Raw genomic sequence first — 12,905 nt, forward strand, 5'->3', positions numbered from 1 at the left:
AATTTAAGAAGTGAAAGTATCAGAGTGTTGTGTGCCTGGAATTGTATTCCCTTGGTATTCAAAAAATACTGGACCGCCTGTAAACCCAAATCATGCTTGATATTAGTGTAAAGTGATTCTACATCAATAGTGGCGATTAAGGTAGTGTCAGTGACATTGATCCCCTGGATTCTGGTGAGGGTGTCCTTGGTGTCTCTCAGGAAAGAGGGTAAGGCCTTAACAAAAGGTGCCAACATTTCGTCAACATATGTGCTGATGCCCTGTGTCAGGTTGTCATTTCCAGAGACAATGGGTCTCCCAGGAACTGGTCTTGTAACCTTGTGAATCTTTGGGAGTGCATAGAAAGTTGAGATAGTCGGAGTGGAATTGTACAAGAATTTAAATTCGTCTGAAGTGATAAGTTGTCCAGACTTAGCATCATCCAATAGGGAGCATAGCTCAGATGTAAAAAGATTTGTAGGGTTCCTTTCAAGGATGACATATGTAGATCTATCATCAAGTAATTTGTGGACCATGGATGTGTAATAAGTACGATCCATGACAACAATATTACCACCCTTGTCTGAGGATTTTATAATAATTTCATCGTTATTACACAGTGTGTCTAGTGCATCCTGTTCCATTTTATTCAAATTATAATTAATGCCATGTTTGTTGGCTTTGAGTTTCCCCAATTCGGAGCTCACCAGTTTAACAAAGACATCGATATGTGCGTATTGTGCAAAGGGAGGGGTCATCCTAGATCGAGGTCTTAAAGAAGAGAAAGGGCCAATAGCTGAGCTGATGCGATGTTCGTTTTCATCAGACAAGTCCTCAAGGGCCTGTAGGGTCCTGCGTTCACTAAAGTCCATTTGATGTTCATCATTGGTCTTGGTCTTAAAATATTTATGCAATGCCAGCTTCCTGGCAAAAAGATGAATGTCCTTAACCCAAGAGAACTCGTCAAAGGCAAATGTAGGGGTATACGAGAGAAATTGGGACTCTGTGCCCTGGCACATTTCTCTTCATTGTCTAATTATCCCTGCCAGCCACTAGAGGGTCTCCTTTTTGCCTTTCCCTACACTTATTGACACTGTGTAGGGACAAGGGGAATGACATCACCCAGTTTTTAATTTATTCATGAATTTTTAGGAGTATTAATAGAGGAAAAGATGTGAAAACCATTTTTTTTTAATCTTACTTCTACACTGAGATATGATGGCTTAAAGTTACTGCTGAGGTCAGAGAAAACTCAGATCATGGTTGCTTAACTTTTAATTTCCAAATATTCTAACGGTGGTAAAGTTTAGATTTGCCTTTTTTATATCGATATATAATCTATACAGTGATAAATAACTTTGCTGAAACATTACTCCAATTATCTTTTACTGATCCCAAGAGCTGCATTCACAGTTCTGATCAATTCTTCTTAGCTCATATTTTACAGCAACTCCTGCTGTTTTAGTGTCTGTACACAGCATGCTTTGCTGAATTGCTCTGTTAACTTCCACTTAGTTACAGCATATATTATAGCCCACTGATTAAGACGAGCATTCCTTACTTTACCATCTACTGAGCCCACATCCCTAAGCATTCCCTGCTGCCTCAATGTCTGTGCAGGGTTTTGTCTGTTTTTTGCATTGTGGGAAACATAGTCTCCCCACCAGGCACTGCACAGTAATCAGATGTAGAATAAAACAGACCTCCCAGAATGCCATGCATTGTGCAGCATAAGACATGTCATTTTAGAACCTTAGCCACTTGTATAGGGATGTGTCTGTCAACAAAGTGTTGACGGATTCCAATAGCAACCAGAAAAATTCTGAATGCAGCTCTGAAAATAAGATATGATGTAACTTAAGATCAGTATAAGATAAGTACTTACATAGTTACTCCATTTTTATATCCAAATGTAAAGGGTAAATGAAGTATACAAGGTGAGCTTTTGAACAGCAAAGCAACAGTACCAGGTGTTAAACCTGGACACACGGGTGCAGTACTAAGAACCAACATACCTGGATGGCTGCAAACAGAGCAGTGAACTTTTTTTTTGAAAGTCTTGGTCATGGCGGGTTCATCAAACTGCTTCCTCCACTGGTAAAACCTACAAATAAAAACAAAGCCATAGACCAATGAGAATAGGGCAAAACCTGCCAAATTGATGTAGACTCTCTCTTTGATAAATGCATAAAAAAAAAATATTTGCAGAATAATCAATTCGTATTTCCAAAATCAAACAGCGATGGGCAACTAGCAGCCTGCAGCCACCCGGGATCATTCGTGGCCCCTCTTTCCTTTTCAGTGTAGGTGTACAATACTGTACACAGCTCATTAGTGCAGTCTGATGTCACTTTATGCTCTCTACTGCCCCCTGGATACACACAAAGCGGTTTAGGATATGTGTATAGGGGGCAGCAGAGAGCTTGAAACAGAACATCAAACATCACTAACAAGCTGTGTACTGAACCGTTTTACTGTGCAAAGTCCTAGACCCAGCCCCTATGAGGTATTTATGTTCTGCAATGTTTTAGGTTATTCTCCAGCCTGGAGACCCAACCGGGACATGGCTCCTTCTGGAGAACAATTGATATAGTCATCAGAAGTCACCATTAACTATTACCATTATTAATAATGATAACAACAGCAGCAGCGACTCATCCAAATATATTGCTTTATGGGACTGGATAAATACAATTTATAGGTTCATGGGTAAAGTCTGCATTAAAGACCATCTTCTAATGTCAGAAGATGTCATCAGTGGTGGGCCAAGAGCCTGGAGACCTGCCGCTTCTCACATAGGACTAACCTCAGAACTTCGCAAAGTACTCAAACTCCTTTGGAACTACTTCTAGACTAGTTTTTCACGGGAAATTTTTGACTCAATGCTCACAGTGCTCCACCAAAGCAACAATTAAGATCTATATTGCATCGGAAGACTTTTAGGTGCTAATGCCCACGTCTTTACGCATCACAGACCCTTCCTGATGGCAACTCAAAACTTTTTTTCAGGTAGATTTCTCCTTTAAGATGTACAATTAGAGACCTGAGGAGATCGCTGTTCTAGGAATAGATGTTCAGATGGAGTCACAAGAGAGATGCCATCTTACCTCTGCAGAACACTCTCTCCATGAAGGGACTTCATAAACTTCATAGCGAGTTCTCTTCCAACACCAGGCAAACCCTTCAAAAACATAAGAAATCCATAGGACAGAGTAAATACTTGTACATTTTTTGCACTTTAGGCATTTTTCGTGTCATTGTTAGATGCGCTTTTTAGTGTGACCAGATGTTACATTAAAGTCTATACTGAAACATAAAATGCATTACATACAACTTCGTTTTGTCTTGTGGTGTGGTATTTTTTTTGCTGTTTTATTGTCAGTGGTGTTTTTGTCAAAATGCAGCACTCTCTGGGTATGGCATTTTTTTTCTGGTGTTTTTCCCATTGGCTTCTCTACAGGACTTCAAAAACACAAAATGACACACAAAGAACGCCACAAAAAATGCTGTTACATTTTACAAAACACTGGCTTTAATCATGCAGTTTAAAAAAAAAAAAAAAAAAAAAAAAAAAAAAAATCGCTGGGGGGCCCCACTGATCACTAGAACGAGGGTCCTAAGTCCTCTCTTCCTCCTCACCCACACAACCGCTTTGAGGAAGAATATGAGTGGAGCCGCTGTCGATTATGTCCCTCCATTCAAACTCTATAGGGGCTCCCTATCTTGCCAACTTCTACAACAAAGTGGCAGCAGCGCCAGGGAAGTACCGCACCACAACCGCGAACAACCTGCATGCATCATATGTCCTAGGGGGAGCTACACTGGGGGAGTCACTTGTTGAGAAGGATCTGGGTGTACTTGTTAATTATAAACGAAATAACAGCATGCAGTGTCAATTAGCTGCTTCAAAGGCCAGCAAGATATTGTCGTGTATCAAAAGAGGCATGGACTCGCAGGACAGGGATGTTATATTGCCACTTTACAAAGCATTAGTGAGGCCTCATCTAGAATATGCAGTCCAGTTCTGGGCTCCAGTTCATAGAAAGGATGCCCTGGGGTAGGAAAAAATACAAAGAAGAGCAACGAAGCTAATAAGGGGCATGGAGAATCTAAGTTATGAGGAAAGATTAAAAGAATTAAACCTATTTAGCCTTGAAAAAAGACGACTAAGGGGGACATGATTAACTTATATAAATATATGAATGGCGCATACAAAAAATATGGTGAAATCCTGTTCCATGTAAAACCCCCTCAAAAAACAAGGGGGCACTCCCTCCGTCTGGGGAAAAAAAGGTTCAATCTGAAGCCTTCTTTACTGTTAGAACTGTGAATCTATGGAATAGCCTACCGCAGGAGCTGGTCACAGCAGGGACAGTAGATGCTGCAAAAAAGGCTTAGATAATTTCCTAGAACAAAAAAGTATTAGCTCCTATGTGTAGAAATTTTTACTTCCCCTTTCCCATCCCCTGGTTGAACTTGATGGACATGTGTCTTTTTTCAACCGTACAAACGATGTAACATTTTCAGCAGTCATCTAAGCTGCTGTCGACGATATGCCACCAATGTCTGGAGTAAGCCAAACCACTTTAAATGGAATGGAAGTCCTATTCTAAAAAGATTATTAATACTTTGTGGTCCCCCAAGAACACCAGTAAGAATAAGCAAAGTACAGATCAAGAGTCTAATAGCTTAATTTAAATAATTTGTCCAACCCCTTGAATGTTTTAATAAAAAAAAAAAGGCTTACAATGGTGGCAAATCACAAAAGTAGTAATACTCACCTTCTCACATCGCTGCTACAGCTAGTTATTGTTCAATATCAATCCAGGCCGAATCCATGAATCTGCTGAGTTAACATCAATCAGCACTTCCTGCTGCGACAATGTCTGCACAGAAATTGCTCTGGTGTCTTCCTTTCTGGGAACTCTCTTTACCCCAGGCAATGTACCGTAATCTTGTGTAACAAAGACTAATTTCCTCAGAATTCAAGTAGGCAGTGACCATAAAATAATAATAATAGGAGTTCAAATACGCCGTTAGGGGTGTGTCCGTCAACAAGTTTATAGACTGTTTCCAATAGCAACCAGCAGAATTATGAATAAAGCTCAAGGTTATAACGCAGACTGTTACTCAGGATGAGTACAAGATAAGTAACGCAGTTAATGTCCAAACTAAAGTAAACCATCATCTATATTAGAGAAAATACTCAGTTATATTAGCAAATATACACTACAGGAGTACGAGCCTTTTCTAAATTGAATTCTCATCACTGTGGAATTACTTTCCTGGCTCTAAGGAAGAATGATATTGAAGCGGTATTTAAATATAAAAGGATAAACGTTTTCCAATTATCTATTTTACCACACGCAGTATTAAAAAGGAGTTATGGAGTATGGAAATTAGATGAATTAGATGCGAGTGACTGGTCTGTGTACAGAATATAAACAGATAATAAATGCAAAATTCCATCATGCTCAGGATCCTCAGCAGCCTGAAGTGAAATTACGTTTAAAACAACAAACGTATGGCCAGAGCCCTAATCTGAACGATGTCCTAACAAGTGCAATTCTGTGGGTGAATCTGCGCCCATCAGACAGGAGTATCAGGGGTCGTTTAACCCCTTGGAGATTTGTTTTTCCACAGACATAGCTGAATGAGGGCTTGTATTTTGCGGGACGAGCTGTTGTTTTTTTTGGTACCATTTTGGGGTACATGCGACTTTTTGATCACTTTTTATGACATTTTTGGCGGTTGTAAGGTGACCAAAAAACAGCAATTCTGGCCTTTTACATTGTTTTTTTTCTTTTTTTTTTACAGCGTTTAACTTGCGGATTAAATAATGTTATATTGTAATAGTTTGGACTTTTACAGAAGCGGCGATACCAGTTATGTTAATTTCAAAAAATGTTAGCATTATTTTAGGGAAGAAATGAGAATAGTTTTTTTCTCTGAACTAATTACTTTTTTTTATATAAGTTCCCCTAGGGGACTTGAACCAGTGATCATTGGATCGCTTGCATGTTTTACTGCAATACTACTCTATTGCAATACATCAGGATTTTTACAGGCGCCTACTAAGGGCTTAATAGGAGCACAGAGATAGCAGACCAGGCTGCAATTACAACCATGGGCACCCCACGGTCGAGTCCCAGGGTGGCCGATGGGATGGCGGAGGGGGCTGCCCCCCAATTTTAAACAGCTTAGATGTCGCACTCGCTATTGGTTAAATGGGCGATTCTGCCCGTTGCAGCGAGGTGTCGTCTGTGTCTTACAGCCGACAACCGCTCCGTATGAGGCGCGCACAGCCTGTGAGCCAGCTCCATACTTTTCCTTGGCGGCTGCCACGTACACCGCATGTCGCCAAGGGATAAAAGGAGAACCGGTCAGCTCTCATGTCACTTAACCCCTTGCAAAAATGTGAATGGAAAACTGAGTGTAACCTTGGAGTGTCGCCGTACACAGTCACCACTGATTGGAAAGTCAGTGACAGGGACACGCCCCATCAAAAAAGGGGAATGGTTACACCCAGATTACAATTTATTCATGTATTTTCAGGAGGAGTAGAAGAGGAACAGCACAACACAGTTGTAATAAAAGTTGTCCAAGCATTGTTATTTCATTGTGAACGTATTTTTCTAAAACAGATATATCAGTAGGACGGGTCTTTATTAGATTACCAAGCATCGAAGCAAATGGCTGCTTGATCAGAGGGTCGGAGGATGTATCCCGATCTTTTTTTTTTCCATGAATCAATAGTAAAGATAAATACATAAAAACTTTATAAATCTTATTAGGACAAAGTGGCATCTTGCGGACCTTCCAGCAGCATGCCGTTCTCTATCCCTGTCTGCAGGCTCTATGCAAATGTTCAGAAACCTCTTCTGTCCCTAAAAATCTGTAAGAAAAGTATTCCTAATACACTAAGGCCATAGTGTTCATGTTTTTTTTTTTGGTCTTTAGCACTATTTCCCTGCACATTTACTTGTCAAAATCTCAGCTGCCTGTTGCTACCACTAGGGGGCCCTTTCTGTATACAGCTTCTATTGACCTGAATAGGAGCCACATACAGATCGCACCCATGTGGTTGCAACAGGCAGCTGTAATGTGTAAAGGCTTAAAAAAAAATTGGGACTGTATTGGTATAAAAAAAATCTCTGAATTCCATTGTAAATCATTTTTCCCTCCGCAGCCATTGCTGGATCTTCCACTTACGCTGCAGCATTTTAATGGCCTTATTTGCACTTTAGTTTTGTCAATCCAGCGTTTCCTTTTCTCCGCAGTACAGAGTGAATATGCCGAGCTCGGCATTCATTACTCTGCAGCACTCATCACCCAGCAGATCATGATGGCGGAAATATCAGTCTTGGCACTTCAATGCTCAGCAGCGCGGTGCAGGACTGGACATGACAGCAATGACAATACATTACACACAATACTCCATCATGATGTGCGTCTCTATAAAGGACAATTTCTTCTTTACAGATGACAAAACTGGAGTCAGCGACCTGCGACCGTCACATCTGTGATACTGGGCCTGTATTGTTTGCAAAGGGAAATGAAGCATTTTTTGGACGATCGGAAATACTTTATGAAGTGCTAGTGCAGAAAAGTAAAGATTGGTTAAGGCGCTCTGGACAAGCTTCAGGTGCCCCTTTCCAATTATTATTATTTTTTTTTTAATTAAAGGCTTTATTTTAAAGAAGAAAAAAAAAGGGTCTTAAAGGGGTATTCCTGTTTGTTAAATAAGCCCATTCCAAGGGCTAGAAAAAGTTTAAAAAAAAAAACTTCAATGTGAGGTTTTCAAAAGTTTTCTATGGTTTGTGTAATCTATACTTATATGGGCACCTCATTAATGGTTTTATTCCTAATTCTATGGTACTGTATGCGCTTCACGTTTTGCCAAGCACGCACAGTAGTTCACAAGGCCACTCCATTCACCGCTTAGTGAACGCGCATTGGCCCGCGCAGGTGTGGTCTGCTTATTTTCCGTGTCACTACATCTTCAGAACCGTGCACACGCTCCGAATGCGTCATTAGGGTATGTGCACACACACTAATTACGTCCGTAATTGACGGACGTATTTCGGCCGCAAGTACCGGACCGAACACAGTGCAGGGAGCCGGGCTCCTAGCATCATAGTTATATACGATGCTAGGAGTCCCTGCCTCTCCGTGGAACTACTGTCCCGTACTGAAAACATGATTACAGTACGGGACAGTTGTCCTGCAGCGAGGCAGGGACTCCTAGCGTCGTACATAACTATGATGCTAGGAGCCCGGCTCCCTGCACTGTGTTCGGTCCGGGACTTGCGGCCGAAATACGTCCGTCAATTACGGACGTAATTAGTGTGTGTGCACATACCCTTACAGAGGTTCACTAGCTGAGAAATAAGTCAATCAGAGTGGAGGTACTCGTGAACCCGGGTTGTGAAAAGACTACAGCTGAGATTTCTGGGACTTGTAGTAGAAAGACCACTTTTACGCGACCGCTGCTAGAACACAATCCGCTATATTGCCTATACACGCTGGATACTACGGTGAAATTTGGCAATGGGGAGGTAAAAACCATGGAGAGGGGGCTGGATTTAACAAAACTAAAACACAGCGGGAGAGTTGAAATTGTATTACAGAACCAGAACTCCCCCTTAACTTCTTTTTAGGATGAAATAAATTAGAGTTGGAGTATGGAGACCCTTCAATCTATTCACTGCGCAAAACAACTCCCAGGAGGACCCTGCCTGGACCTTTCATTTCAGCTTAATTTAATGGGACCCTTTAAGTGTACTAGGACATATGGATATAAAAGGGGACTCTGCCTTTAGCCCAAGTGAGGAGCTGCTGCAAAGAAAGTCTCTTGTTCTAGCGGACTCTGCGCGACCATGTGTTACATGGTTGTCCATTCATTTAAATGGGTGCCCGCAACTTTCACAAGAACAGCTGCTGAGGGTTCCAGCATCTGGGCAGCTTGCCTTAAAGTGTAACTAAGCATTTGGACATGTCATAGTGACACGTCAGAAGTTTTGATCGCTGGGGGTCTAAGCACAGAGACTCGTAACAATCGATAAATGAAGCAGCAGAAGCGCTCGGGCGATCACTGCGCGCTTCATCTCTGATCGGCTAACGTTCAGCGGGCTCAACAGAAAGTCTATAAGTCCGTACACCGCTCGCTCCTCGGAAAGCCGATCAGAAACGAAGCGGCACAGCACTCACACGAGCGCTTCTGCCGCTTTGTTTTAGTGATCGGAAGTCATAAGATTTTTAAAAGTTTAGTTACCCTTTAAAGAGGGGATTACCCAGTTGAGGCATTAACTTTATATGTGTCTTCCATACTCGCTGATGAATAGTTTCTGAGGCGTGCCATTTGCTAAGCAGTGTCCAAAGTATGCGCAGGCCTCTACTTTAAAACAGGCCAAGGAAGCTATTGCCCCATTCAGCAAAAAGGCAGGTCGAACGTATGTATTTACACCTCCAGGATACCGACTACCACAGAGAAGAGGCGTATTATGGATTGCTCAATAAGGATGTATTTTATTTCTTAAAGGGGTTGTCCAGGATTAGAAGAAAAAGGGTGTTTTTTTTATCCTAAAAACAGCGCCACTCTGGTCCATGGGCAGTGTCTGGTATTACAGTTCAACTCAATTAAATAAAAGGTGCAATATCAGACATGGCCCATGTACAATAGTGGCGCTGTTTTCGGGAGCTTACCCCTTTTTACTAATTGCAATCACCCCATTTTGGAAAATGTGTGACTAAGAGGGGAGACGGTGTTCTCCTGACTGTTATTCTTCAAGATATGAAATCCGGAATGCATGACACTAAAAGTTGTTTTTTCCTTCTCTTCCCCCTCCCCAACTATAAAGATCTGCAGTAAAAGATCTAATCTGTACTAATGAACTCGACAAAGCCACTTCATTGGGATTCCTCAAGCATTAGTGGCTAGGAAGTGCTGCCCGGGTAGTTAACACTTGAGACCACTCTGCTATGAAGGTGTTGCCCATTTAGCACAGGTATGAGAGTAGCAGCAAATTGGAGCCAGATGTCACCAGACGCCGGTGTCACTCATCTGCATTATACGGCCGGGAGCTGGTAATACAGACTGTCTGACCCGCAATCTATGCACTTTGCTTTGTTTTTTTTATCCAGGTGCTAAAAGCAAATACTCATCCAAAACCCTCAAAAAGGAGAAACTACGGTATGTAATGAATATTCTTTTTTTTAAACAGATTGGATCAAAAAAATGAATAATTGCTTTCATCTTTTCTACATTGCAGGCCATATTCCAGATCACACTACTGCCAAGGTCCCAAATAAAATGTAAATAATTTAATCATTTATGGAATATAAACACCTGACCCTTGTCCCGTGGATATGCTATAACTGTTGAGCTTGGGAATACCTCATTAACGGAGGATTACTTCAGGTCAAATTAATACACCGAGTTATGTCTAATGCAGGTCCTTAAGAGGCGACACATCATACAAGATCGCAAAAGAAAGGATTATTGTGTCATGCTCCGCCCCCTCAGGCCCTGCAGTTGGCATAACACAGTATCCGTTTTGTCCAGAATGTGGCTTTAAGTTGTTTAACCCTTCCTGACTGCTGACTGTCATTTGACAGCAGGTGGTGCGGGTCCCCAGTATACAGCGACATCTGTTCGCATCTCTGAAAAAAAGCTGATGAGCGCTCTTGCGAGCACTCATTCTCTAAGCAGGAGCTGTAACTCACAGCTCCTGAATTTAGAGAAGCCTTTTGAGTACAGCTGGGACCGGAATAAATTCAGACCCCAGCTGTTTAACCCTTTGATCGCTGCTGTCCATGACGGCAGCGTGATCAAATACGACTCCCATACTCACCGGAAAGCCAATGATGCGATCGGAGACTGCGGGCTGTCTGCTCAGTTTGCCTGCTGTTAGGGCACACTATGTGATTCCCTATTAGCAGCCTGTGTCATAGTGACACAGTGTAATCTATTAACATATAGGGGTATACGAATACGTTATAAGTAAAAAAAAATAATAAGGTTGTAAATAAAGTTAAAAACATTAGTTAAATTTTTTAAAAAAATGTAAATAAAAAAAAAAAAGTTAAAAGTGTCATAATTTTGCATAAAATATATTTTTTATTTCCCATATATTACATAAAAACAAAAATCCTACACATATTAGGTATCTACACGACCGTAATAACCTGAAGAATTAATTTAACAGGTTATTGTCCTATATCGACGCCGCAAAAATAAATGTTATAACTTAATTTTTTTCTACTTTTAAAACGCGCAGAAATATAAATATATATATATAATGAGCACACCAGGATTTCAATGTGAAAAAAATCAAGTGATTGACTTTATTCCATAAGCGACGTTTCGGCAGATGCAACTGCCTTTTTCCAGCATACAAATGGAGTGTCAAACCCAAGTTTATATAGGTTGAGTAAACAAGGTGATGATAATACAATTAAATAAGGAAAATAACAAAAATAAGTATATGTCAGATATGATATAATGATACAGTGAACATCAAAGGAAGTGAACTACTATATAGAATGTAGCATATCAGTGTGCAAAAAAAGTTGAATAAACACCAAAGATATATAAACATATACATTAATTAGTTATTGGAAGTGTGAATCTAAAAAACACAGGCCTATAGGCCTTACTGCGAACATGCAGTAGTGTAGGGCGGGTGTACCTGGTTTCGGTCAATTCACAACACTGTGCGCATGCGCACAATACAACAGAACATCTTAGTCGCCATTGTACTGTACATTAGGGCCAGTGCCAAGGTCATACTATGAGCAGTGCAGGGATGTCAGACTCCTGTCAAGGAGATAAGGGAAGTCATATTTCTAAAGGACAGCCAGAGCCCAAAGACCAAGAGGTATTTAGTAGAGGGAACAGTCGCCCAAATAGGGAGATGGTGCCCTCCGCTAGTGGACAGTTAAGGGGTGAGGCTCTGTGGGTGAACACAGGCTATCACCGGAATAAGCTGTACAGGGTACCAAAGTGTTGTGTCCTGCGAAAAAACGGTTGACAAACCGCATATTATCTGAACCTTGCCCAAAAAGTGTGGTGTATTATGACCGATTGCAGGAACCCAAAACCCTATGTAAAGTGCATTTCTACGCTTATATGGGGTGTACAAAAACACGAGTAATATTTGTATATGCACACAATAGAACTTAGGGATAATTTGTAACAAAAAAAGAAAGTAACAAAACGGATTCCTCATCATTCTCTGGTGAGCCAAGGATTGTAGTGACTTGAAGTGGGTGTGTCTAAAAACAATTTGAAAAAATATTGTAAGTAGATATAATTTATTGGGTATATATATATATATATATATATATATATATATATATATATATATATATATATATATATGTAGAGACATCAAAATTGTATACACGTCATAGTACAGAGAGGGAGACATGGAGAACTATCAGCCTTAAAAAAAAACTAGTATATTTAGAATTTTTAGAGTACCCTGCTAATTTTGAAATCTACATTCATGCTGTTGGGTTTAAGTGTCCCCAACCGATGGATCCATTGTAATTCCTTCCTTTTCACGAGTTGCGACCTACTACCCCCACGTCTCAGTGGAGGAACATGGTCTATGATCCTGAATCGTAGCTGCCATTCACTATGCTTGAACTCAGCAAAATGCATAGATACGGGTAGATCTGGTCTCCGATTACGAATTGTGTGCTTATGCCGATTAGGCTTTGTTTTGAGATCCAGTGTGGTCTCTCCAACATACCACATATTACAGGGGCACTGAAGAGGATACACAACATGATCACTATTGTACGTCAAAAAGTGTCTGATGTGATAGGTTTTATCCTTAGACAGATCTGTGAATTTGTCTCCCTTTAGTATGAGGGGACAATAAACGCAGCTCAAGAATGGGAAACACCCCTTGCGAACC

The 12,905-nt window shown here is 40.8% G+C and overlaps 1 protein-coding gene across 1 annotated transcript in view; it reads right to left on the bottom strand.

Annotated features, from left to right (window-relative positions):
- The window catches only part of GEN1 (GEN1 Holliday junction 5' flap endonuclease), a 45,906-nt gene that overhangs the window by 17,212 nt on the left and 15,789 nt on the right, over positions 1 to 12,905 (bottom strand). Inside the window, exons 6-7 of the mRNA XM_075863873.1 lie at positions 3,087 to 3,160; positions 1,995 to 2,083 (exon numbers count right to left, since the gene is read on the bottom strand). Of these exons, the coding sequence (XP_075719988.1) occupies positions 1,995 to 2,083; positions 3,087 to 3,160 (163 nt within the window). The remainder of the gene's footprint in view (positions 1 to 1,994; positions 2,084 to 3,086; positions 3,161 to 12,905) is intronic.

This window comes from Rhinoderma darwinii, chromosome 4 (genome assembly GCF_050947455.1).
Source record: "Rhinoderma darwinii isolate aRhiDar2 chromosome 4, aRhiDar2.hap1, whole genome shotgun sequence".
Taxonomy (NCBI): domain Eukaryota; kingdom Metazoa; phylum Chordata; class Amphibia; order Anura; family Rhinodermatidae; genus Rhinoderma; species Rhinoderma darwinii.